The 27,185-nt window shown below is 45.2% G+C and overlaps 1 gene segment (V, D, J or C); it reads left to right on the top strand.

The window, feature by feature from the left end:
- LOC146869610 (Ig mu chain C region membrane-bound form-like) overlaps positions 1-27,185 on the top strand; it is a 130,924-nt gene that overhangs the window by 34,571 nt on the left and 69,168 nt on the right. Inside the window, 4 exon segments of the C gene segment in view lie at positions 18,967-19,272; positions 20,001-20,327; positions 21,941-22,270; positions 23,557-23,895. Of these exon segments, the coding sequence occupies positions 18,967-19,272; positions 20,001-20,327; positions 21,941-22,270; positions 23,557-23,895 (1,302 nt within the window).

Here is a 27,185-nt window from a genome sequence, read left to right as displayed (position 1 = left end):
GGTTCATTACTTTAATATATAGAACAGCCCGACCCTGGAGGCATGGGTTAAATACTTTAACATATAGCACAGTCCGACTCTAGAGGTGTGGGTTCAATACTTTAATATATAGCCCAGTCGACTCTGGAGGTGTGGGTTAAATACTGTAACATATAGCACAGACCGACTCTGGAAGCGTGGGTTACATACTGTAACATATAGCACAGCCCGACTCTTGGGCCATGGGATAAATACTGTATCATTTAGCCCACCCCGACCCTGGAGGAATGGGTTAAATACTGTAACATATATCACAGCCCGACTCTGGAGGTGTGGGTTCAATACTGTAACATATATCACAGCCCGACTCTGGAGGCGTGGGTTCAATACTTTAATATATAGCAAAGCCGACTCTGGAGGCGTGGGTTCAATACTATAATATATAGCCTAGCCGACTCTGGAGGTGTGGGTTCAATACTTTAATATATAGCCCCACCCGACCCTGGAGGTGTGGTTTAAATACTGTAACATGTAGCACAGCCCGACTCTGGAGGTGTGGGTTGAATACTTTAATATATAGCCCAGCCTGACCCTGGAGGCGTGGGTTAAATACTGTAACATATAGCACAGCCCGACCCTGGAGGCGTGGGTTAAAAACTTTAATATAAAGCCCAGCTGACTCTAGAGTTGTGGGTTCAATACTTTAATATATAGCCCCGCCCGACCATGGAGGTGTGGGTTAAATACTGTAACATGTAGCACAGCCCGACTATGGAGGTGTGGATTCATTACTTTAATATATAGCACAGCCCGACCCTGGAGGAATGGGTTAAATACTGTAACATATAGCACAGTTCGACTCTAGAGGTGTGGGTTCAATACTTTAATATATAGCCCAGCTGACTCTGGAGGTGTGGGTTAAATAATGTAACATATAGCACAGACCGACTCTGGAAGCGTGGGCTAAATATTTTAATATATAGCCCAGCTGACTCTGGAGGAATGGGTTAAATACTGTAACATATAGCCCAGCCCGAAGGTGGAGGCGTGGGTTAAATGCTGTAACATATAGCATAGCCCGACTGTGGAGGCGTGGGTTAAATACTGTAACATATAGCCCATCCTGACCCTGGAGGCATAGGTTAAATACTGTAACATATAGCCCAGCCTGACCCTGGAGGCGTGGGTTATATACTGTAACATATAGCACAGCCCGACTCTGGAGGCGTGGGTTCATTACTTTAATATATAGCACAGCCCGACCCTGGAGGCTTGGGTTAAATACTGTAACATATAGCCCAGCCGACTGTGGAGGTGTGGGTTAAATACTGTAACATATAGCACAGACCGACTCTGGAAGCGTGGGTTAGATATTTTAATTTATAGCCCAGCCGACTCTGGAGTTATGGGTTAAATACTGTAACATATAGCCCAGCCCGACCCTGGAAGCGTGGGTTAAATACTGTAACATATAGCACAGCCCGACTTTGGAGGCGTGGGTTATATACTGTTACGTATAGCTTTTCCCGACCCTGGAGGCATGGGTTAAATACTGTAACACATAGCCCAAACTGACCCTGTAGGCGTGGGTTAAATACTGTAAAATATAGCACAGCCCGACTCTGGAGGCATGGGTTCAATACTTTAATATATAGCCCAGCACGACCCTGGAGGCGTGGGTTAAATACTTTAACAAACAGCACAGTCCGTCTCTGGAGGTGTGGGTTCAATACTTTCATATATAGCCAAGCCCGGCCCTGGAGGCGTGGGTTACATACTGTAACATATAGCACAGCCCAACTCTGGAGGCATGGGTTAAATACTGTATCATATAGCCCAGCCCGAACCTGGAGGCATGGGTTAAATACTGTAACATATAGCCCAGCCCGACCCTAGAGGCGTGGGTTCAATACTGTAACATATATCACAGCCCGACTCTGGAGGCGTGGGTTCAATAATTTAATATATAGCCCGGCCCGACTCTGGAGGCGTTGGTTCAATACTTTAATATATAGCCCAGCCCGACTCTGGAGGTGTGGGTTCAATACTTTTATATATAGCCCAGCCTGACTCTGGAGGTGTGGGTTCAATACTTTAATATAAAGCTCAGCCTGACTCTGGAGGTGTGGGTTCAATACTTTACTACATAGCTCAGCCTGACTCTGGAGGCATCGGTTAAATAATGTAACATATAGCAAAGCCCGACCCTGGAGGCGTGGGTTACATACTGTAACATATAGAACAGCCCGACTCTGGAGGTGTGGGTTCAATACTTTAATATATAGCTGAGCCCGACCCTGGAGGCGTGGGTTAAATAATGTAACATAAAGCACAGCCCAACCCTGGAGGCGTGCGTTAAATACTGTAACATATAGCACAGGCCGACTCTGGAGGTGTGGGTTCAATACTTTCATATATAGGCTTGCCGACTCTGGAGGCGTGGGTTCAATACTATAATATATAGCCTAGCCGACTCTGGAGGTGCGGGTTCAATACTTTAATATATAGCCCGACCCGTCCCTGGAGGTGTGGGTTAAATACTGTAACATGTAGCACAGCCCGACTCTGGAGGTGTGGGTTGAATACTTCAATATATAGCCCAGCCCGACTCTGGAGGCGTGGGTTCAATACTGCAACATATAGCAAAGCCCGACTCTGGAGGTGTGGGTTCAATACTTTAATATATAGCCCAGCCTGACCCTGGAGGCGTGGGTTAAATACTGCAACATATACCACAGCCCGACTCTGGAAGCCTGCGTTAAGTAATTTATTATATAGCTCAGTCCGACCCTGGAGGTGTGGGTTAAATACTGTAACATATAGCACAGCCCGACCCTGGAAGCATGGGTGAAATACTGTAACATAAAGCACAGCCCAACCCTGGAGGCATGGGTTAAATACTGTAACATTTAGCCCAGCCCGACTCTGGAGGCATGGGTTCAATACTTTAATATATAGCCCATCCCGACTCTGGAGGTGTGCGTTCAATACTTTATTATATAGCTCAGCCCGACTCTGGATGTGTGGGTTCAATACTTTAATATATAGCCCAGCCCGACCCTCGAGGCGTGGGTTAAATACTGTAGCATATAGCACAGCCCGACTCTGGAGGTGTGGGTTCAATACTTTATTATATAGCCTAGCCTGACCCTGGAGGCGTGGGTTCAATACTTTAATATAAAGCCCAGCTGACTCTGGAGGTGTGGGTGAAATACTTTAATATATAGCCCCGCCCGACCCTGGAGGTGTGGGTTAAATACTGTAACATTTAGCACAGCCCGACTCTGGAGGTGTGGGTTCATTACTTTAATATATAGCCCAGCCCGACCCTGGAGGCATGGGTTAAATACTGTAACATTTAGCACAGTCCCACTCTGGAGGTGTGGGTTCAATACTTTAATATATAGCCCAGCCCGACCCGGGAGGCATGGGTTACATACTGTAACATATAGCACAGCCCGACTCTGGAGGTGTGGGTTCAATACTTTAATATATAGCCCGGCCCGACCCTGGAGGCGTGGGTTACATACTGTAACATATAGCACAGCCCGACTCTGGAAGCGTGGGTTCAATACTTTAATATATAGTCCAGCCCGACCCTGGAGGCGTAGGTTAAATACTGTAACATATAGCACAGCCCGACTCTCGAGGTGTGGGTTCAATACTTTAATATATAGCCCAGCCAAACCCAGGAGGCGTAGGTTCAATACTGTAACATATAGCACAGCCCGACTCTGGAGGTGTGGGTTCAATACTGTAACATATAGCACAGCCCGACTCTGGAGGTGTGGGTTCAATACTTTAATATATAGCCCACCCTGACCCTGTAGGCATGGGTTCAATACTGTAACATATAGCACAGCTCGACTCAGGGTGTGTGGGTTCAATACTTTAATATATAGCCCAACCCGACCCTGGTGGCTTGGGTTCAATACTGTAACATATAGCACAGCCCGACTCTGGAGGTGTGGGTTCAATACTTTAATATATAGCCCAGCCCAACCTTGGAGGCGTGGGTTAAATACTGTAACATACGTCACAGCCCGTCTCTAGAGGTGTGGGTTCAATACTTTAATATATAGCCCAGCCCGACCCTGGAGGCGTGGGTTACATACTGTAACATATAGCACAGCCCGACTCTGGAAGCGTGGGTTAAATACTTTAATATATAGCCCAGCCCGACCCTGGAAGCGTGGGTTAAATACTGTACCATGTAGCTCAGCCCGACTCTGGAGGTGTGGGTTCAATACTTTAATATATAGTCCAGCCCGACCCTAGAGGCGTAGGTTAAATACTGTAACATATAGCACAGCCCGACTCTCGAGGTGTGGGTTCAATACTTTAATATATAGCCCAGCCAAACCCTGGAGGCGTAGGTTCAATACTGTAACATATAGCACAGCCCGACTCTGGAGGTGTGGGTTCAATACTTTAATATATAGCCCAGCCCGACTCTGGAGGTGTGGGATAAATACTGTAACATATAGCACAGCCAGACTCTGGAGGTGTGGGTTCAATACTGTAACATATAGCACAGCCCGACTCTGGCGGTGTGGGTTCAATACTTTAATATATAGCCCACCCTGACCCTGGAGGCATGGGTTCAATACTGTAACATATAGCACAGCTCGACTCAGGGTGTGTGGGTTCAATACTTTAATATATAGCCCAAACCGACCCTGGTGGCTTGGGTTCAATACTGTAACATATAGCACAGCCCGACTCTGGAGGTGTGGGTTCAATACTTTAATATATAGCCCAACCCGACCCTGGAGATGTGGGTTCAATACTGTAACATATAGCACAGCCCAACTCTGGAGGTGTGGGTTTAATACATTAATATATAGCCCACCCCGACACTGGAGGCGTGGGTTAAATACTGTAACGTGTAGCACAGTCCGACTCTGGAGGTGTGGGTTCAATACTGTAACATATAGCCTAGCCGACTCTGGAGGTGTGGGTTCAATACTTTAATATATAGCCCCGCCTGACCCTGGAGGTGTGGGTTAAATACTGTAACGTGTAGCACAGTCCGACTCTGAAGGTGTGGATTCAATACTGTAACATATAGCACAGCCGGACTCTGGAGGTGTGGGTTCAGTACTGTAACATATAGCACAGACCGACTCTGGAGGTGTGGGATCAATACTTTAATATATAGCCCAACCCGACCCTGGAGGCGTGGGTTCAATACTGTAACATACAGCACAGCCCGACTCTGTAGGTGTGGGTTCAATACTTTAATATATAGCTGTAGGAGAGTAGGATCTGCACTTATGTTGCCCCCACTTTTTTTCTCATGTTAACACTGGTTTCTGGCTATAGTCTGGCTGGGACCCTGCTAATCAGGTCCCCAGCCTCTCTGTTCTCTCTAAACAACTTGGAGTGCATATTAGGTGCACTAGTGATTGGATACTGTGGTACCTTATGAGCCCCTAGTATATGGTACTTTAGGTACCAAGGGCATAGGTACTACACAGGCGTACCAGGGGCTGTAGCATGTATCATGCCAGCCCTGGGAAGCAGACTAAATCTGACACCACAGGCCTGCTACTGCAGCCTGGGTGAGGTAGTGTTAGCACTCCTCACTGAGATATAGGTTATCTATATCTCACCATACACACACATATAAACCTATCAGTCACCAGTAAGGTAGGCCCTATCAATCCTGAGGGCAGGGTGCTTGGTTTCCATGTGAGGGGGTGCCTCTGCCTGAGCAGGGCCCCTCTGCAGCTGGCAGGGTCTATTCCCTGTGGCTGTTTGTGGATGCGGTTAAACCATATACTCTTACGTGCATTATAACCTCCCGGTAAATGCTAACTTTGGAATGACTGCATCAAAACATGTCGTGTTTGGTGTCAAACAACTTGGAATCATACCTCCACACCAGTAACTGATGTGGGAGTATGATCCCACCCTTCTAGAGGGGACGACATGTACCCACTGTGGAAACATGGTAGAAATCTCAAAGAGCCCTGGCATCACAAAATGGATGACACCAGCACAGACACTGGGCTGCCCTCCTGCTGCTGACTGAAACTCGCAGTGGAGGAAGCTCCAACAATAGGCATCCTGTCACAGGGAGGTGTCACCACCTTCCAGACAGGATTTAGAGTATTGGAGCTGGGTGGGTGCACTCTTAGAGTGCTTTGAAGTCCTGCACTGGGGGAGCAGTAGGCTCCCCTGTGCATATGCCAGCTCAAACCGGTTTAGGGCCTACCAGCCCCTGCTCTGGCGCGAAACTGCTTCCAAAACAACAGGGTTATACCCAATTAACCCTTAATATACCTGGGTATGGGACGTAATTATATACAAAAGTACAATGGTATAAAGGAAATAATACACACTTTATTTGAGAAAAGAGCACATTTAATTACTCTCTCTTTAGTTTGTCAATCTAACTGAAGTATATCAAAACATTTTTAGCAGTGAACATAAATAATGACATCTAATCAGGAGGAAAACAGACCAGATGTACAAAAATTAGTACTGAGATAAAATGAAAAAACCTAACACACTCCACCTAGTAAACATACACTAACCCCACAAATACATTCCACTAGTGTCCTCCCACTGATTCTGGTTGGACCACTAGGAGGTAGTCCACACAGTATACTGGAAATCTATCCGTCAATGTAGACCTTCTCAGAATACTGTCACGCCGTATCCAATCATAACTTCATATTTGCGACTCCTCCTTCAAATAATGTGTCTACGCGATTGCGTTTCGGCCTTTATCTTTCCTTGGCCTCCTCAGGACAGGGTTAATACATGATTGTGCCCACACTACAAGAAATAAATACAATGCCCAAAATAAATAAACAAATAAACCAATGGTATTATTGTAACCCTCCATGCCTCCCGAGCATGTGGTTGGTGTCGATAGTGCCCGCACAATCGCTAGTGAATCACAATCTCCACAGTCCACTCACCAAAAGTGACAACAACCAGTGACCACAAGTGCCCGAGGAAAAGAAGCAGTCTAGGGATATACTGCCCACTAGAGAGAAATCAAGTGAAGGGAAGTGCTCTGAGTTCTAACACCCACCGGGGGTTAGGTGTGTGAAGCCGGCTCGTTACTAAAGTGCACGTCACTGACCGAAACTATGAGGCGTGATCCTGATGGAACAATTTAAGTGCACGCCTAAGCCATGCTCTAGTGTCCTACTCAGCTGATAGAAATCAATCACGTCTCCAGTCCGGAGCCCATGTACTTACACTTTCGTATGTAGTCCTCCTGCCACATGAATAAAAGTAGTGGCCCAATTCAAATATCCTCGGTACAATAATCCGGGCACCTGAGAAGAATGTAAATAAGTACCTTCACAAATAGGACCCCAGCAAAAGATCAAAGTTGGGCCGGAGCGCAAAGTTACGGCGCGCGCCATCACTTACCTTACTAGCCCGAAAAACGGGCTTGTCCTTTAAGACACACCCCCGTGTCGGGAGAGCTCTCCTTACTGCCCCGTCTGACTGAATCCAAAATCTAAAAAGCAAAGCAAAGCTTAATCTATCTCTCGTCCTAACTATGGATCTCCCCTCCATGCACGTAGTCTATCTATATTACGGATTCACCTCGTGGGTGGCATAAGCATCACTACTCCCATCCCAATCGATGTACTTACTTCTAAATTCTCCAGAGTCCTGCTTAAATCTCGGACCGCAAACGCCAACCATCGTTCGGGGCTTCCTACGATGTACTGCTATCTATACGCGCCAAGATCATAGAGACGCATGGAGATAGAAAGGGGACTGCTCTAACAAAGTATGGACAACCGGGGAGAGAAACGGGGTGGCAATCTTAACAAAGTAAAGAGAATTAATCTCTGTCGGGCCCACCCTTTCGGTATAGGCTGAATCTAGAAGGGCAAAATTAAAGAAAAGGAGGAGGCACTATATTAAGGGAGGAAAACAAGAGCGGAGAAATGTCCCCATTAATGGGACCATAACAATAAGCCAGACAGAGCGGGCAACACCAACTACCAGAGCCACCAACAAGGGGAGCAACAGTGGTCAAGCAATACCATTATTCATTAAATAAACATACTATACACATTTTACAGAAATACATACATAATATACAACAATGCAAAATGTACAACAATGTAATCCTGTTAATTCTAGAGAAACGCAGAATCCTAATCCTAATACAGTTTACCAATCTTCAGACACCCCGACCCCTTCTGTATCATTTTCCCATCGTACTCAAATCAATGCCCAGATCTCATCTCGATCGTTCAACCCCTGAGTGGCTGTGTGGTATCGCTCTATCATACGTGCCTCGAGGCGGTTCAGGTTACTTTGCAGTGTCATTTTGTTCGATCCTTTTACCACTGCTAATACTGTCCAGTATAATTCGTCTTCTCTATGGTTCATTTCAATAAAGTGTTGGACCATAGGAGCTCCTGTGGTCCCGCAGCGTATACGGGATTTGTGCTGCAAGATCCTCATCTTGATTGCTTGGGTCGTCTGCCCAATGTATGTTTTCCCACATGGGCACGTGGCTGAGTAAACTACGTTTTTTGTGTTACAGTTAGAGAAGCTCAACTGTAAGTGTACCATTTTGCTTATCTCGACAGATTTGGAGTTTTTAGTTTGCTGGCACGCCCCACACCCATTGCATCGAAAATATCCAACGAGTGCTGGTAAACTTAGCATTCCTCGTAAATCTCCTTGACTCGATGTAGGGCGGGTAGCTTTCACCAGATAATTTCTCCGGTTTTTTCCTCTCCGAAACGCAAATAATGGCTTCGGAATATTCAGATGTTCCACTAATCTAAGGTTTCTTAAGATGATCTGCTTGACCTTATTAACCTTGGGATTAAATGTCAAAACACAAACCAATTGCTCTATTTCTTGTCTGTTTTTTGGGGTAAGTAGCGACTCTCTCGGGGTGTACCAAGCCCTCTTGAGAGCTCCCCTAACAAGTTTCCTAGGATATCCTCTTGAGGTGAGTTTTTTTTTGGAGGATTTTAGCATTCCTGAAATAATCGATTTTATCGGTACAATTACGCCTAACCCTCAAAAACTGCCCATAGGGCAAGTTGTCCTTGAGGTTACGCGGGTGTCCTGAAGTATATTCCAACAACGTATTTCTGTCAGTGGGCTTTGTGTAAAGATCCACCTCCAACTTGCCCTCCTTATCGACAATCCAAACATCTAGAAAGTTGATACGTTTGTTACTTGACACCATAGTGAATTTTAAATCAGTTGTCCGGGTATTAAGCCACAAGTGAAATTGTACCAACTGATCCTGCGTCCCCTTCCAAATCATAAACACGTCATCAATGAAACAGACCCATCCAAGGGTTTGATCCCTGAAGGGGGCCGTAACATGGAAGACGTGTCTATTTTCAAATTGGTCCATTACCAAATTGGCAATTTCGGGTGCAAAACAACAACCCATCCCTACACCTTTAATTTGTAGAAATAGGTCCTTTTTAAAGGTGTATAAAAATATTTTTCAGACAAATCTGGGCTAGGGAAAGTAAAAACTCTGTGGGAACGAAATGGGGTCTAGGTCTTTGATCAAATACCAACCGCATGACCATTAGAGCTTTGTCCTGAGATATGTTAGTGTATAGGCTCTCAATGTCGAAGGAGACCAGCAATTGCTGGGCTCCATCAAACATTGAGTGCTCTATCTTGGAAATAAAATCCATTATATCTCTAATATAAGCTTTCGTCATTGGTACAAATGGTTTAAAGAAAACATCAATATATTTGGCCAGAGGCTCCAAGATGGATCCACAGGATGCGATTATGGGTCTCCCGGGGGGTTGGGTACTATTCTTATGTATCTTAGGTAATACATATATGTTGTGTACCTTCTGCTCTGTGAAATTCAAATATTCATATTCCTTCTTACAGAGTATCCGGCCTCCATCGCCTCAGTAGTAAGGTGTAATATTTGGGCTTTTATCCGGGTTGTGGGGTTCTCTGTAATAAGTCGATAGTGATCCTTAAACTGGACAAAGGGAAGTGGGTGTAACCACCCACCCCCCTGACCCTCCTAGAGGAGTGGTCATAGAGCTAGTCCCTCCCTTTCTTTTACTATAAGATAGGTACACCTTGCCATTGCAAGTTAGATAACCCTGAACGACGCTTTACAAGAAGAATCCTGGCCCTTCGACGTTCCACTACCTTTGGAAGACAGAATAATCTCCCTTGGACTCAAGGAGTGCCTCCCCTGCTTGGCAGGCACCAAAAACTTGAATCAACAGTCGCAAACTTTCCCGCTCCCGCCAGAGTCCGAAGTCCCTGCAGCCCCAGAAGTGGATTTCCTAACTTCTCGATGGCCATTTTGAGTCCCCAGCAGAGCGGAGGCGAGTGGACCACACGAGTGATGAGGAACAGCAATACCTGGGTACCGTACACTATTGTCAAGTGCAACCCCTTCACGACGTTCTACAAACTTGTGCTTTGGACCACGTATGGCTCAATCCTCCAGCAGGGTTTCCCTTGAAAATCAGAGGACTACCTCGTCCCGAGTGACCGTGGGCTCCTGTGAAGCGAATCCTCATGAGGTGTCTTTGCAATCCCTTGCCGGCTGGCTGTGGGTCCCCTGAAGACTTCTTCGTCAAACCAAAGGGCTCCCCTGGTTGCACCAGGCCTGGCCTGATTTACCTTTGCTGGGTGAGTCCCTCAGACCTTGGTGGTCTGCACTGCTGACTTTTCTTGAATTCCACAAGACTTGCAGTTGCCAAGGCCTATTGGCTCCAATCCGGTTGCCAACACCTCAGTAAGCTGCAGACTTTGTGGGACACTCTGAATCCAGCTCCTGGTTGTCGTCGACGCCTCCTGGACCTCGTGGCTGAAGAGTCAAAACACCCTTGATCACCTGAAATCACCCGAATTCCGTGGGCATCCATCTTCCTGGCCCGGGTCACTGGCAAGTGACTGTGAACACTGTACCTTCTGCTTTCAGGTCTTCTTCATCTTGAATCCAGCCTTGGATTCCACCGGACACTTCTTCAGTCTTCGCAAGCAGCAAATCTTCTTTGGCTTCCATAGAAAACAGCGACGCGATCCGACACCAAAAGACACCTATGCACCCGGCTTCCCTGGGTGAGGTAACTCGTGCACTCCAGTGTCCTAGTGTGTGTTGGCCCTCGAATTACTTATCTTGTAAGTGGCTTGCTTGTAGACTTCCTCGAAGTACCCTAAAACTTTAAAAATCCAACCGCAACTTGCTCCATTGTAATCAATAGGGAACCCGCGCCTGTGTTCTCACACTGCACGAGTCTCCCGTGGGTCTTTTACTTACCTGCCTTGGGTGGATTAGTGTAACTCCAGCGATTCTACAGGCCCTAGACCTTGTTCCCTTGCAAGTCGACTTTCCTAAACCTCTTTTTTAGTATATGGTCTGGTACGCCCCTAGGGCCCCAGCCATATTTGTGCTTAACTTATTGTGAAACGTTGATATTTGAATGAGTTCCTGACTTCTAAACTCATAAAGAGATTAGTAGAGTGTGTCTAGAAATAAATACATATATATTTGATATATATACCTGTGTGGTGTCCTTTCGTTTGGTAATTCAAGATATTATAAGGTAAAACAAGCTACTTTACATTCCCCTCAGACTTAGCCTGAAGGCTGCTCTCCACAGCTACCACTAGGATAGCTTTCTTTAAAAGGTTGTCTTAAACCTATCTACCATAAGAGTCGAATTGGACTGGTGCAAGGTGGCCACTATAACTAGTGACCAGCATATGCTAGGCCAACTTCTCACACTTATCCCCACCTTTCTCAGAGCCTTTAGGATCCTGCTTCTTAGTGTCACCCCCTTGGTTCTGGGTTGTCTGCCTCACCCTGGTTCTGACCTATTTGTCTGCCTTCTTTCCCTATTCTTGGGGAGAGGTCAGATCAGAGTCCACCAAGTATTGATGCAACAACTGGTTATGGCAATAATTAAGGATCTGTTCTCTCATTTGAAGATTATACAATCCCTTAAAATCAGTAACTCTACTACCAACCAGCCAACCCTCCAGAGCCTTGGTTGCACAATCTACAAAGTCTGTCCAGTCCTGATTCTGTGCTTTCTGGGTGTCTCTGAACTTCAACCTGTACTGCTCAGCGGTTAAGCCAACCCCATCTATTAATGCACTCTTCAGGGCTTCATAGTCATTAGCATCCTCTTCTCTAACAGTGAGGAGCTTGTCTCTACCTTTATCTGAAAAGGAGAGCCACAAGATTGCTGTCCACTGTTTCTGGGGGACCTGTTGAACTTTACAGGCCCTCTCCATAGCAGTTATCCATTTGTGGATATCATCCCCACTCTGGTAGGGAGGAACAACCTTGGACAGGTTCCTATGGTCTGGAATGTAATCTCTGACTCTAGGGACACAGTTGCTGCCACCATGGGGTTCTAACCCCTCTTTTCTAGAAGCTCTCCGGAGCTCAAAGGCTTCTGTATCTAATGCCAACTGCTTGACCTTAAGGGCAAACCTTGCTTCCTCATACTGCAGCAGTTTGTACATTCTTATAGGGGAGGTCTCTCTTCTATTAAAGTATGAGCTCCTCTGATGGACAGATTCTCTGCCAGAGTGATATGAGTGGTCAGAGTCCCTAGAAAGGGACCTAGGCCTCTCCTCCACTCTGTCAGTTCTCTTAGGGAGAATTCCTCTATCCTGTTCAGATCCCTCTGGATCTGGCCCTTCAACCACAGAGTCCTGGTCATCTTGATTTTCATCATCTGACCCAGACACTGTGATTGACCCACTCCCTGATTCAGATCTGTTAGCTCCTAGAGCCAACCTCAGATCATCTGCTGTCAGCAGATAATTATCAGGCCTAGTGTGGAGGGACTCTGTCCTAGCTTCAGGTGTCTTGCAACACACATGGCCTTCAAGTCAAAGAAGGTCATGTCCTTATACTGAGGCTGGGTGGACCCAGTGGCTCCATACCTTGAGGACATTCTAGTGTTGTGCAGTGTTGTACTACCTACACTGGTTTGTGGCCTACTGATCCTAGCTTGAGCTGTAGCAAGGGTGTGCTATCCCTTCACTCACAGCTCTAAGTTCAGTAGAACTTATTGATACTAAACTTGACTTTATATGTACCTTGAGTACCTTTAGTGGTTTTCAGTTAGTAATTCAAATAGAGATTTTCTGGTAAAACAATGGCAAGCTGGAATTCCACATGCTGCGCACCAATGTGAGAATTTGGCCTGGCATATGCTGGTCACTAGTTATAGTGGCCACCTTGCACCAGTCCAATTCGACTCTTATGGTAGATAGGTTTAAGACAACCTTTTAAAGAAAGCTATCCCAGTGGTAGCTGTGGAGAGCAGCCTTCAGGCTAAGTCTCAGAGGAATGTAAAGCAGCTTGTTTTATCTTATAATCTCTTGAATTACCAAATGAAAGGACACCACACAGGTATATATATCAAATATATATGTATTTATTACTAGATGCACTCTACTAATCTCTTTATGAGATTAGAAGTCAGGAACATATGCAAATATCAACGTTTCACAATAAGTTAAGCACAAATATGGTTGGGGCCCTAGGGGCATACCAGACCATATACTAAAAAAGAGGTTTAGGAATGTTGACTTGCCAGGGGACAAGGCCTAGGGCCTGTAGAATCGCTGGGGCCTCACTAATCCACCCAAGGCAGGTAAGTAAAGGACCCACGGGAGACGCATGCAGTGTGAGAACACAGCCGCGGGTTCCCTATTGATTTCAATGGAGCAAGTCGCTGTTGGAATTTTAAAGTTTTAGGGTACTTTTAGAGAGTCTACAATCAAGCCACTTACAAGGTAAGTAGTTCGAGGGCCAACACCCACAGGAGCACCGGAGTGCACGAGTTACCTCACCCAGGGAAGCCAGGTGCATAGGTGTCTTTTGGTGTCGGGTCGCGTCGTTCAATGGAAGCCGAAGAAGTTTTGCTGCTTGTGAAGACTGGAGAAGTGTCCGGTGGAATCCAAGGCTGGATACAGGATGACGAAGACCTGAAAGCAGAAGGGACAGTGTTCACAGTCACTTGCCAGTGACCTGAGGCCAGGAAGATGGATGCCCACGGAAGTCGGGTGATTTCAGGTGATCACGGGGGTTTTGACTCTTCAGCCACGAGGTCCAGGAGGTGTCGACGACAACCAGGAGCTGGATTTGGAGTGTCCCACTAAGTTTGCAGCTTACTGCGGTGTCTGCAACCAGATTGGAGCCAACAAACCTTGGCAACAGCAAGTCTCGTGGAAAGAGAACAAATTCAGCGGTGCAGACCAGCAAGGTCTGAGTGACTCACCCAGCAAGGGTAAGTCAGGGCAGGCCTGGAGCAACCAGGGAAGCCCGTTGGTTTGATGAGAAAGTCTTCAGGGGACCCACAAGCCAGCTGGCAAGCGATCGCAAAGACGCCTCATGAGGATTCTCTTCACAGGAGCCCACGGTCACTCGGGACGAGGTAGGCCTCTGATTATCAAGGGAAACCCTGCTGGAGGCTTGGACCACATGTGGTCTAATGCACAAGTTCATAGAACGTCGTGAAGGGGTTGGACTCAACAATAGTGCACGGTACCCGGGTATTGCTGTTCCTCATCACTCGTGGGGTCCACTCGCCTCAGTTTTGCTGGGGACTCACAATGGCCGTCGAGAATTCAGGAAATCTACTTCTGGGGCTGCAGGGACTTTGGACTCTGGCAGGAGCGGGAAAGTTTGCGACTGTTGATTCAAAGTTTTGGTGCCTGCCAAGCAGGGGAGTCACTCCTTGACTCCAAGGGAGATTCTTCAGTCTTCCAGAGGTAGTGGAACATCGAAGGTCCAGGGTTCTTCTTGTAGAGCGTCGTCCAGGGATATCTGATTTGCAATGGCAAGGTTTCCCTATCTTATACTAAAGGAAAGGGAGGGACTAGCTCTATGACCACTCCTATTGGAGGGTCTGGGGAGTGGGTGGTTACACCCACTTCCCTTTGTCCAGTTTTGCACCAGAGCAGGGGCAGGTAGCCCCTGAACCGGTGTGAGCTGGCATATGCACAGAGGAGCCTACTGCTCCCCCAGTGCAGGACTTCAAAGCACTCTAAGAGTGCACCCACCCAGCCCCAATACACTAAATTCTGTCTGGAAGTTGGTTACACCTCCCTGTGACAGGATGCCTATTGTTGGGCCTCCTCCACTGCGAGTTTCAGTCAGCAGCAGGAGGGCAGGCCAGTGTCTGTGCTGGTGGCATCCATTTTGTGATGCCAGGGCTCTTTCAGATTTCTACTGTGTTTCCACAGTGGTACATGTCTTCCCCTCTAGAAGGGTGGGATCTCCCGCACCATTTACTGGTGTGGGGGTATGATTCCAAGTTGTTTGACACCAAACACGACATGTTTTGATGCAGTCATTCCAAAGTTAGCATTTACCGCTAGGTTATAAAGCACTTAAGAGTATATGGTTTAACCGCATCCACACATAGCCACAGAGAATAGAGTCTGCCAGCTGCAGAGGGGCCCTGCTCAGGCAGAGGCACCCCCTCACATTGTAAACCAAGCACCCTGCCCTCAGGATTGATAGGGCCTGCTTTAGGGGTGACTGATAGGTTTATATGTGTGTGTATGGTGAGATATAGGTAACCTATACCTCAGTGAGGAGTGCTAACACTACCTCACCCAGGCTGCAGTAGCAGGCCTGTGGTGTCAGACTTAGTCTGCTTCCCAGGGGTGGCATAAAACGTGCTTCATCCCCTGGTAGGCCTGTGAAGTCCCTATGCCCTTGGTACCTAAGTTACCATATACTAGGGGCTCACAAGGGCCCACAGTATCCGATCACTAGTGCGTCTAATATGCACTCCAAGTTGTTTAGAGAGAACAGAGAGGCTGGGGCCCTGATTAGCAGGGTCCCAGCCAGACTATAGCCAGAAACCACTGTTAACATCAGAAAAAAAGTGGGGGCAACATAAGTGCAGATCCTACTCTCCTACAGTAACATATTGTTATTTGGCATTTAGCAACTATTTACACTGCCTGGGCAAAGTCGCACTCCTTAGTGTCAGTTTCACACTGTAATACGGCGTTAGCAATTGAAAGGCCTACTGCTAATCAGAATTGCCTACAGAGCTTCCTTTTCGTAACGTTTGAATCAATTGAAGCAGAAACACGTTTTTGGACATCTGCAAATCGTACATCAGCGAAGGATTGTGTGGCAATTTGCGGCACATTCGTTCTAACAGGGAACTACTCTTGCGGCAGAATCATATAATTCCTGTGGCCCTGTCTTTGGCCCCCCAGAAATAAGCCTGGTATAGCGATGCTCTGAAGCCAGCTGGGCTGGGGAAGAGTCAGAAAGGCGTCCTGCTGCTCAGCTTTGACTCGACTCACCTATCCCAGCCTTTTGGGTCTCTGGTCTGTCGTGATTCTTCTAACTGGCCCTGTACTAGTCCTGCTCCTTGCTACTTAGTTAGGTGAAATGATATAGCCCTGTGCTAGGGATTCTGAGACTCATTACCTGGATGGTAATGCTAGAGGGGAAGAAGCCTGACGGCGGCTGGCACAGGCCCTGGGCTCCAACATCCCAGTGTTTCTCTTCTCTTCCATTCCCTAACCTTTAGAGCATCCTGCCCTCAACAGGTGAAGTGTAAAATACCCTTACAACCGATCCGCCTCTGGCTTCACAGCGCTCTATATGCCCTCTCACTTGCTTACAGCTTCAGCGTGTAACTCCCAGAGGGCGTTTAACGACCCATAGTGGCCGCACCGTAGTGGTTATAATGCTATATTAAAGAAGAGAGAGTTTACTACTTGTTATATTATGGCCTTTCGATGGGTTGTCGGTGGCTGGATAGCGTCAACATGTCTTCGCATCTCTAGGACAATAGGTCGGAATACGTGTGTGAAAAAAGTGTCTTTTTGCAAAGATATGGATTAACATTGAACTTTGGAGGGATGTTTGCTACTTTAAACATTCTAGCATTTGGCATTATACAATTAGATTAAACACACATGTATCACTGCTTCAGGAGAGACCACACCAAGTCTTGTGGCAGAAAATAAAGGCGTTTCAAGTTTCGGTGTTTCAGGCTCTGTCCAAGCGGAGGCCTTCAGCAGCTCTTCTTTTGGTCTAATGAGTGGGTTAAGCAGGGGCTCTATCAATACGGCCACTGTACTAGACTTGTCTTCCTGAAACTACCCAGTCTAGCCAAAGCACATTTAGATTTATATAGCAGCCCCAGTTACTCAGAAAAATGATATGCAGGCTAATCTATTGTATCTTGAGGCTGTGCATTTCAGCAGGCTGGCCCCATGGCTCAGAGTTAATTGCTGACCACCGACATTTGTTATGACAAGCAGGCCACAAATCTAAAGCTGACAAATCTAACCTAGCCTTTTGAGATCCGTACATTGAGAAGTGGACAATAGTCATACAGTTTATTTAGAGTACTTGAAGACAGCAAAGTCGAACTGTAAATATGAGCATTTAATCAGTGTTCACTTGGGTTCATGTACTGACTGGTTACTGTAACCAGTTGGCTGTGCATTTTTAGAATTTTGTCCGGAGGGGCTGCCCTTGGGACCGACATTATCTCTGATGAACAGATAATAATTTTTTATGTTTAATAAGCTTTATTAAGTAAGTAACAATTACATAATTTTAATACCAGCCCTGTATTGTACCGGTCCACTCCCGCTCTCTTCACATAGTGATCGAAGGGCGGAAATGAGTACTCCTGGCCTCAGAATATTATGCAGAAAGAGATCAAGCCGTTTATTTTACAGTTCACGTTTCCTAAAAATTGGCATAAAAAGCTACATATTTTTTCATGCAACTCTAAAGAGAAACCCAAGATGTAGTCAAATTCTTGAGGATCTGTTAATTATGCCTGTCTCTTTAAGAGGATTGTTTGCTGCCCCCTTAGAACTACTGTCAGCCCATATAGCATTGAAAGCAGACAAATACTCTCCAGACTACAAGTGATTTTCCTCCGTCCTATACGGCCAGTCCAGGTCTGCGCACTTTTGTTTTTGTGTAACTATTTGTTCCCAAAGTCACTTCTTGGCTACCTAATGTAGCCAGAAATCATTGTGTTCCTGTACATTTGATCGTTTATGTCCATTTCGATTGTAGCCACAAGGTCTCATAACAGCAAATTGATTTGTTATTTGGGGTATTCTCTGCTGGGTGTTGTGATATGAAGGACGTCTTGTGTTAGGTCACAGAGGATTTCTGTTGTCTTAGCCATTTTTCAGGCCTTTATTAAATTACTGTTTGTTCCTGGGTCTCCAATGGAGGTAATGTGTTAGGTCATGAAATCCTTTAAGCATTATTTTGTGGGGGGGCTTTTTTGCCTTGGCGTTTGTATCAAATACGACTGTCTTTGGTTCAGCCATTGGAGACTAGATGGTGTCGTGTGGCTCCACCATTGTGTTCAAGTCCTGTTTGTTTGACCAATGAATTCCAGCACTACCTGTCCAGTTACTTGCTTGTTTAATATCACAGAGAGCCTTCTGTCTACTTAGATTATGTAAGGGTTTTGAAATGGTTTAATTGCAATGACCTGTGACTTCTGACTTTCGATTGGTCATTGTATCTAGGTCGTGAAATGATCATATTGTTGGGCTGAAGATGTCCTATGTGTGCATCATCATTCTACCCATAAGGACTTGTGCTCATTAATCATTGGGTCCTGGGGGCTTGTCTTCGGCTTTGCGTTGTCTCCAGATGGGCTCTTGCCGGTTTCATCTTTGTGTTTTTAGTTTCTTTGGCATTGATTTTACCCAGAGAGATGCATCTTGGTATAATGGTAATTTCCGAATGGTCTTGCACTGTGTTCAGCAAGGTATTCAGCAGTTTGGGAGATGATTTAACCATTAATATCAAGTGTCTTCTGTTGGGTAAATCCCTTATCCTCGGGTTCTGTCGTGGTTTAGCTGCTGAACCGTAAGTACCATTGTAGGCATTACCAATCCATACAGAGCTAATTCTATTCTTTCCTCTTCATTAATCCTTGTGACTATGCCTCATATTTCCATTTTGTTACTTTGTTTTTCTCTTTTGCTTCCACACTTCAGCCACGGGAAAAGCCCCATCCGTTTTCCCACTTATTGGCTGCGGGGAATATTCTGACCGCGTGGTGATTGGCTGCTTGGCCAAAGACTTCTTCCCCGACTCAGCCACCTTCAGCTGGAATGATAAGACTAATTCCAGCTTCACCAGCGGACTTGCCAATTTCCCATCCACTATGGCCAACAGCTTTTACACATCGAGCAGTAAGGTGGAGGTGACGTCAAAGACCTGGAACGACAAGGGTCCCTATTACTGCAAAGTCACACACTCTGCCCTGGGACAACCTCTGACGAAAAAACTGGAGAAGCCAGGTACCGTATGTCTACATTCACGGGTGTATTTGGGGTGCTCTGATGTCTCAATTAAACTGCTTGGCCTCTGGTATCACAAGCGACCTTTGATGCAGCTCTGATATTCGACCCCGACAGTGTAAGATTGGTTCTGGCAGGTAGTTCTCAGGACACTTCATGATGGGTTTCAACCAAAGACTCATGTTTATAGGAATCATGCGGTACTGGGAAGGACGTGCTGAAGCCCAATCTTCATCGATTGATTGCCTGTAGATATTGGCACGTCTCCTTCATGTAAAACACCATTGCTGGGAAGTAACAAGCTGCATCCACGAAATATGGAAGCCCTTTGCAGAAGTGCAGATACTGACTGCACTGGGGAAATACCCAAATGCTCTTAGACCATAAAGATCTGGTGGCCTTTCTGAGAGGCTCCAGACTGTCCTACCATATTACAAGAACTTTGAGACCAAAAGAAAACATGTGACATCAGATAGATAGGACAGTCCAACAGGTAGAATATTTCGGTAGGAAAATAAAAGGCTTAGAATAAGCAAATATGCTAAAGCACCAAAGGACATTCGGATGAAGGTGAAGGCAGATGATTAGATAGACATGCTAAATGCAGGGCTCTCCTCAGAGGCACATCAGTTTTGGGGTTCAAGAAATTGGTCACCTAATAGATATGTTTGATAATGCCCGATTGTGTTGACGACTCGCTGACTCTATCTTACCATTTTTTTTTGCAGTTCACAGGGTCATTCAGCCCACCGTCACCCTGCACCCCCCAAGCAAGGAAGACATAGGCAACTACAATGCCACTATTGTGTGCATCTGCAGAGGCTTTTTCCCTCTGCCCATCAGCGTCAAGTGGCTGTACAATGGAAAGGATGTCACCCATGGCAACCACACAGAGCAGCCGGTCCCTGACAGTGAGGGTAACTTTGATGTCACTAGCTGGCTTGATGTCACCCCAGGAGAATGGAACAAGAATAGCCTCTACTCCTGCGTGGTGGACCACAAAGCCTCCAAGTTCTGGAGCACCAAGAACATCAGCAAGTCCCTGTCCTTCGATGGTATGTTTCTGTTTATAATACGATCCCATTGTCAAATATGATGTATCACAGTATTGCACACTATGAGGACACACTATATGTGCACACCACCAGTTTTCATATATGTGTAGGGATAGGGTTTTTTGTTTCCAGCACTTTGTCCATCAGAGCTAGGTTTCCTGGCAAACTGTGGATTGACATGTATGAAATAGTAACAACATGGATTCAGCCTGTAGAGGGCGAAGCTGTTGCCTGTGTTGAGAAGGCGTAACAAGTTAGAAGGGAGCTGTCAAGATAGCTCGCTGAGGGTGGGATGGCTTGGTTGCCAGCTAAGAGGCAGGTCCTGAGAGGCAATACCTGGTTATCTGTGTCTGGGGGGCAAGGCAGAAGATGTAAGGTGTGTAAGAACAAAGGCGAGTGAGTGAAGCTTCTGATGAGTGCCTCAGAGCTGTCAGATGATAATGGACAGACAGACAGAAGTCACAGGTTCTATGGCTGGTTCAATCAATTGCCCACTTTAGTCACAGGATCTCCCTTGTACTAGACGCAAAACAAAATAAATATCTTAAAATAAGCGCCCTAATAATTGTGAATCACCAAATTCACTTAATTTCTAATTCCTAGGGGAAAAAGGAAGACATGTTAATGTTACATCTATCTAAATATATATATTAGCATGGTCTTATTTTCACTTTGACAGTTCAAGCAATTGCTGATCACATATATTGATTTAGTTAAGTGAGTGAGCTTCTTGGCATTGTGAAGCCGCAACACGTTGTTAACGTCACTGACCTGGATGCTGGTTCAGCTGTGTTTGCTGCCTATGGCCCTCTAAAGGAGGCAGGTATCCAAATATATTTGGAGTGGACAGGATAGGCTTCCAGCATTTGGGAGCGCTGAGCTCCATGCCTTCAGCCTCTAGTAGAGTTTACTTGTGGTCAGGAAGTATTCTTTCAACGTGTAGTCGATATCACTGTTGACTGAAGCACCATGTAACCTTCCGCCGCATCTCCTATACCTCCCACCCAATTAAAATAGATGAAAGTGCATGTGACAGCACTTTGCAGAAAAATGTGAACAAGTCAGAGAGATTCATATTGGGCAGGAGCGAAAGAAAAATCAGGAAGCCTCTTAGCAAAAATCATTATTGAGACTGAGCTCTATGGCAGCTGTCCTGTTCTAGACAATGGCAGCGCCACAAGCTTCCCAAATGGAGGAGAGTCTGTGCCTATGGGCAGACATTAAGGGATTCATGCGAGTGCTTCTCATTAGAGAAGACCAGAGTCATGAACTCCATGGCCAAGGGGTTTGATGGTCTATGGGATATACATAGCAATGAAAAAGAGAATGCATTTCCAAATGGTAAGGGAGTTACAAAAACCAGGAGAAACTCCTTTTTAGAATTGAAAAGAATGATTGGTCATTGCAGTATTAGTGTGTTGAATGAGTAGACGAGGCGGTGAGAGCACAAACAGATCAACATTATCAACTGATCCCATATGGTGCGTAGGCACATAAGATGAGTCCAAAGTTCTCGGTCTCCAGTTAACTTTAATATTTCATTTAGTACTTTCCATATTACATTTCCTAATCAAGGTAATTATGCATTTCTGTGCCCTTCTATTGTATTTCAGATTCCTCTATGGGCTCGGCAACACTTACCGTGTTCACAGTCACCCCCACCTTCCAGGAGATATTTGAGAGCAAGTCAGCAAAGCTCACATGCATTGTCACCAACATGGCGTCACTGGAGAACCTAAACATCTCATGGAGCCAAGAGGACACCAAGGAGGTTCTGAAAACTTTAATCACAGACACGATCCTCCACAACAACGGCACCTACTCAGCCAAGGGCGTTGCTACAGTGTGCGCTGACCAGTGGACTGCAGGCAACAAATTTGAATGCAAAGTCCTACATCAAGATCTCCCAGGACCAAACAGAGCCTACCTCCAGAAGAAGAATGGTGAGATACTATCAGATACCTCAGATCAGTGAACATATTTCTACCCAGCTTCCTTGCCTACATACATATCTATGTCAGTGGCTACCACAGTATCTCCAAGGTCAATTGCTCGATTGATGTGGCTACTACATATCTTGCTACATCTGATTCATCCGCCTTTCTGTGTCTGCACTGACCTGTCAATTCATAGCTGTCTGTCTATGACTACAAATACACGTTGCCGGCAAGTAAAGATTATCGCCATTAGCAAGCCTATCTCTCTTGCTAGTGCAACAGATAAACTCTATTTAGTAATCAGTTTTGTCTTGTCAGTCATTTCACCTGTGTTGTGAACACACACACACACACCCCCACACACACACATCCCCACCCCAGAAAGGTTTATATCCAGTTTTCTTTCGCTTTTTGGACTCTTATGCTCTGTTTGGACTGTTTGGACTCTGTTTGCTGTACAGTAAAATACATCTATCTATCTATCTATCTATCTATCTATCTATATATATATATATATATATGCTATATATAGATCCCGTTTAAGTGATACCTCAGGCTCCCTCTCTTTCAGCATCATCCTCAAAGGTATTCTTTGCATTTTGTCAAACCGGGTCTCCAAACTTCATCTTTAGAACAAGTGTGTTGTAATTATGCACTTTTAAAATAAACTCCTCAATACAATTTTCGTGGAAATGTGGCAATTGCTTGGAGACTTATTGCACAAAAAGCTTCAAGGCTGCCAACTGGCAAAAATAACACAAGCTGATCCAGCATATTCCTGTGGAAACACAACAGTGCCTTTGGCTCTTGATCAAAGCTGGCAGCCAGAAAATAATTGTGTGGGCAAGACAAATAGGCAAGACTCTGTACAAAAGCCCGTGGCATCTGTTGGTCGCATCTACTGAGCTTGAATAGAATAGACTGGTAAAGTCTTCCAGCAGGCCAACAAGAAATGTGTCCTGGTGTGTTAGATAGGGTTTACGCTTCGGGGGCCCACGCTTATCTTTTAAATGGATTACATAATTGTTCCAAACACAGTACACTTTAGTGAAGCAGACTGCATAGCATGGAATATCACATATATTTATGGAACTTTTTTTCAATTGTGTAAATTGTTTATCACATAGATTATTTCTGCTTTATTCAGAGATTAATTGGAAGCGAAGGGCAACAATCTGGCCAAAATTTGGGGTTATTCCTTTTAGACGAATATTGCATACTATGTTCTTAGTGCATCTCTTCGATTTATTATCCATAACACATGCATTCTGTACTATCCACCCCACAAACAGGAAACCCACCCAAGCCACCGAAGATGGTCGTTTACCCTCCAACGTCAGAGGAAATTGCTTTCGAAGAGTCAGTCACCTTGACCTGCCTGGTTGAAGGATATAGTCCTTGTGATGTATTCGTAAAGTGGCTGGTCAACGGCGCGCAAGTCTCGGAGCTGGAATATGTGAACACCAAGCCGGTGGACGAAGTGGAAGCGACTGGAAGCAGTTCGTGCTTCTTATATAGCAAGCTGAAGGTCCCGGAGAATGACTGGAGCCGTGGGGCAGTCTACACCTGCGTGGTGGGCCACGAGGCGCTGACACTTCAAGTCCTCCAGAAGAGCATTGACAAGTCCTCTGGTAAACCCACCTCCATCAACGTGTCTCTTGTGATGTCTGATGCTACCAGTAACTGTTATTGATTGCTCTGTCCTTCTGTGCCTCCGTCCCTATACCCTTTTCCAGAAGGGCTAGGGGTCTCTGTCGGTTCATGCGACTGTAACAATGCAGTCATGGAATCTCCGTTGTTTGTCTATATTTTGTGTTGGAATAAAAAACTGTATGTTCAAATGTAGCAATAAAAAACTATTTTACAAATCTCTCTGTCCGTCAATCCAATATTATTTGATCATGCATTTATTGCGGTGATTTCACTGAATTTAGGTTGCTTTTTCTGCCAGTATCTCCGCGCTTTCTCCCACTTTCCTACTTCTCTTTTCCTGCTGCTGCCGCACATAGGGCACATGGGCCCCTTCTCTAACTCAGACATTGCCTTACCTCCATTGGCTTCGTCCAGTCAGGTCTCATATACTTAATGTTTCTGTACAGCCTGGTACTAGCAGGATACATGTATTTTCGCTCAACCCAACACAGACGATAATGGTTCCCCAATGTTTGATTCGGATACTTATAACAACCAAAGAAGAACATGTGTGTGGAGACTTCCTGACAAGATCAGGACTGCAGACATGCGGTTGGTCTCAGAGATAAGGCCTGAGTGTCAGACATGAGGAAGGGTCTGACAAAATGAGGAACCCATCTTCTGCTTTCCAGCCAGCTCATCTAACATCCTGAAGTCCACTGGGAAATGCCCATAGTTTTTAGCTGCTCATTTCAGAATTGCCACTCGCGCCTCCACATATGTGGGCAATAGTGCGGTGAAGCTACAGGGCAAGCGGTTTGCAACATCAAAGAACACAGACCTCCAAGTTCTCATCTAAAATAGCCTAAAAATAAACATAGATTAACAAAACAGAGGCACATTTTGTCAGCAAAATAAAACACTGGGGGCATATTTATCATTCTGTAACACTGTGCAGTAAGCCACCTTGCTGCGCTGTGTCACGGAAAAGGCAGGAATGTGCTGTATTTATTATAATACGTCATATTCCTCTCTTTTCCCAGCACTGGCGCACAATGTGCTATCTAGCCCCAATGCGGGCACCCTTGCATCATGGTGCAAGGGTGCCTGCGTTGCAGACAGGATTGTTTTGTGCTGATAGGGACACCTTCCTGCATAAAAACAATCCCCTGGGGCATTTTCCTCTTTCTATGTGTGCTGCAGAATGCAGCCCACAAAAGAAGAAACACCTTCCTGCACAAAAACAATCCCCTGGGGCATTTTCCTCTTTTTATGTGTGCTGCAGAATGCAGCCCACAAAAGAAGAAACACCTTCCTGCACAAAAACAATCCCCTGAGGCATTTTCCTCTTTCTATGTGTGCTGCAGAATGCAGCCCACAAAAGAAGAAACACCTTCCTGCACAAAAACAATCCCCTGGGGCATTTTCCTCTTTTTATGTGTGCTGCATTCTGCAGCACACATAGCTAGAGGAAAAAACTAGGATAAATAAAGATATTTCTCCTTGGTACGCCTCCCCAGGGAAGGCGTAACATTCTGACGTATTGCCAGGTCTATCACTATTGGTAAATCTGGGAATGCTTCAGAATCCATGGGTGGATGTGTGGGAATGCGCACGCTCCACCCCAAAAATGCCTTACCAGGGCAGAGTGACACAATGTAGCGCAGCGATTTGTGCTGTTTTGCATCTCTCTGGATTTATCAAGCCACTCAGGGCCAAGCAAGGTCGGCCTTGCGCAGCTTGATAAATGGCACTTAAGGGTTGCGTCAGTTTTACACCCCATTGCGTGCTACAAAGCTGACACAACCTTATGGTAAATATGCCCATAAACATCTTCCTAAGTTACACATTTCTCCTCCTCCACAATCAAGCCATGCCATATTTATATGAGTATTGCACACATTCATTTAACAAGTGTTCGGCACACATCAGAACTTTCCAAACATATCACAGAAACAGGAAACGTGGTACTCCTTGCAAAATGGAAGTATGTTTAGTACTTTTGGCTATTCACAATTTCCGAGTGTAAATGTATTCCAAAATGTATACTTACAGGTCTACACCCCATGTAATTAAGGCCTGAAGGGAAATTTACAAGTGTAAATGTATTACTTGTAGCTTTTCAAATGTAGATGAAGATCTCCACCCCCTTGGTGGAGATCTCCACCACTGTGGTGAAGGTCTCTACCATAGTGGTGGAGATCTCGCTATAGGAAAGAAAATTGAAAATAATGAAACTTTATTAAATAAAAGTATATATCTTAATATATTGTAAAATATAAATTAAGATAATTACTTTTATGGTAGAGCCAATTAAATAGAATATTACATCACCCTACCAAAAAATAAATGTATACCAATAATCAAATATTCTAAATATAACAATATATTTAAAAAATATTAATTTTCAGACAAAGTAAAATCAAAAACATCATACCAGGAACGTTTAGGTAAATTATTATTTAGTAAATTCAATTAAATGTGTTTAATCAATGTAAATGACCTTTTAATTTTAATAATTGTAATAATTGTTGAAATATGTGTTTTAATATGTTAACAATCATTTCTAACTACTAACATGTCTAATCAATTTTGCAGACAGCATAAAGAAAATATCATATATATATATATATGTGTATGTATATATATATATATATATATATATATATATATATATATATATTTATATATATATATATATATATATATATTAAAGCTCAGTTTTACCCCCAGGCGGAGATGCACTCGAAAGAAGACTTGTGGCGTGTGGCATTTATTCAGGTAAAGAAAGCTCAGCTCCCCCATCGTTAACACAGCCAGGAAGCCGATTGTAGCCTGACGCGTTTCAGAGCTTAAAGCTCCTTCCTCAGAGGCTCGGCATAACCACGTGCTTGCTGACACACCCACTTTTGTACGCCCTCCGATGGGCTGCTCCAATGAGCCAAACGCATAGTCTTATGGACTTTGTGGTTTGTGCCTTCGCTAAAATCCGGAATGGATGCACATTTCATTTTCCTGTGTCCCAGTAGGAAGTCCAGAAAGGATCCCGGTTTGCTGAGCAGTCATTCATCCTTAAGTCCTCTTCCCACGTAGTGCACATGACTGTATGCCAAGCGCGTGGCCCCCAGTAGTATCGAGGTGGTGCAACTCCCGTGGCGGGACGGCCACGTGTCAATTAAAGCTCCGTTTTGCCCCCAGGCGGAGATGCACTCGAAAGAAGACTTGTGGCGTGTGGCATTTATTCAGGTAAAGAAAGCTCAGCTCCCCCATCGTGAACACAGCCATGAAG

The sequence above is a fragment of the Triturus cristatus genome, chromosome 1_1 (assembly GCF_964204655.1).
Source record: "Triturus cristatus chromosome 1_1, aTriCri1.1, whole genome shotgun sequence".
In the NCBI taxonomy this organism is placed as follows: Eukaryota; Metazoa; Chordata; class Amphibia; order Caudata; family Salamandridae; genus Triturus; species Triturus cristatus.
This window is presented reverse-complemented; position numbering and strand designations above follow the sequence as displayed.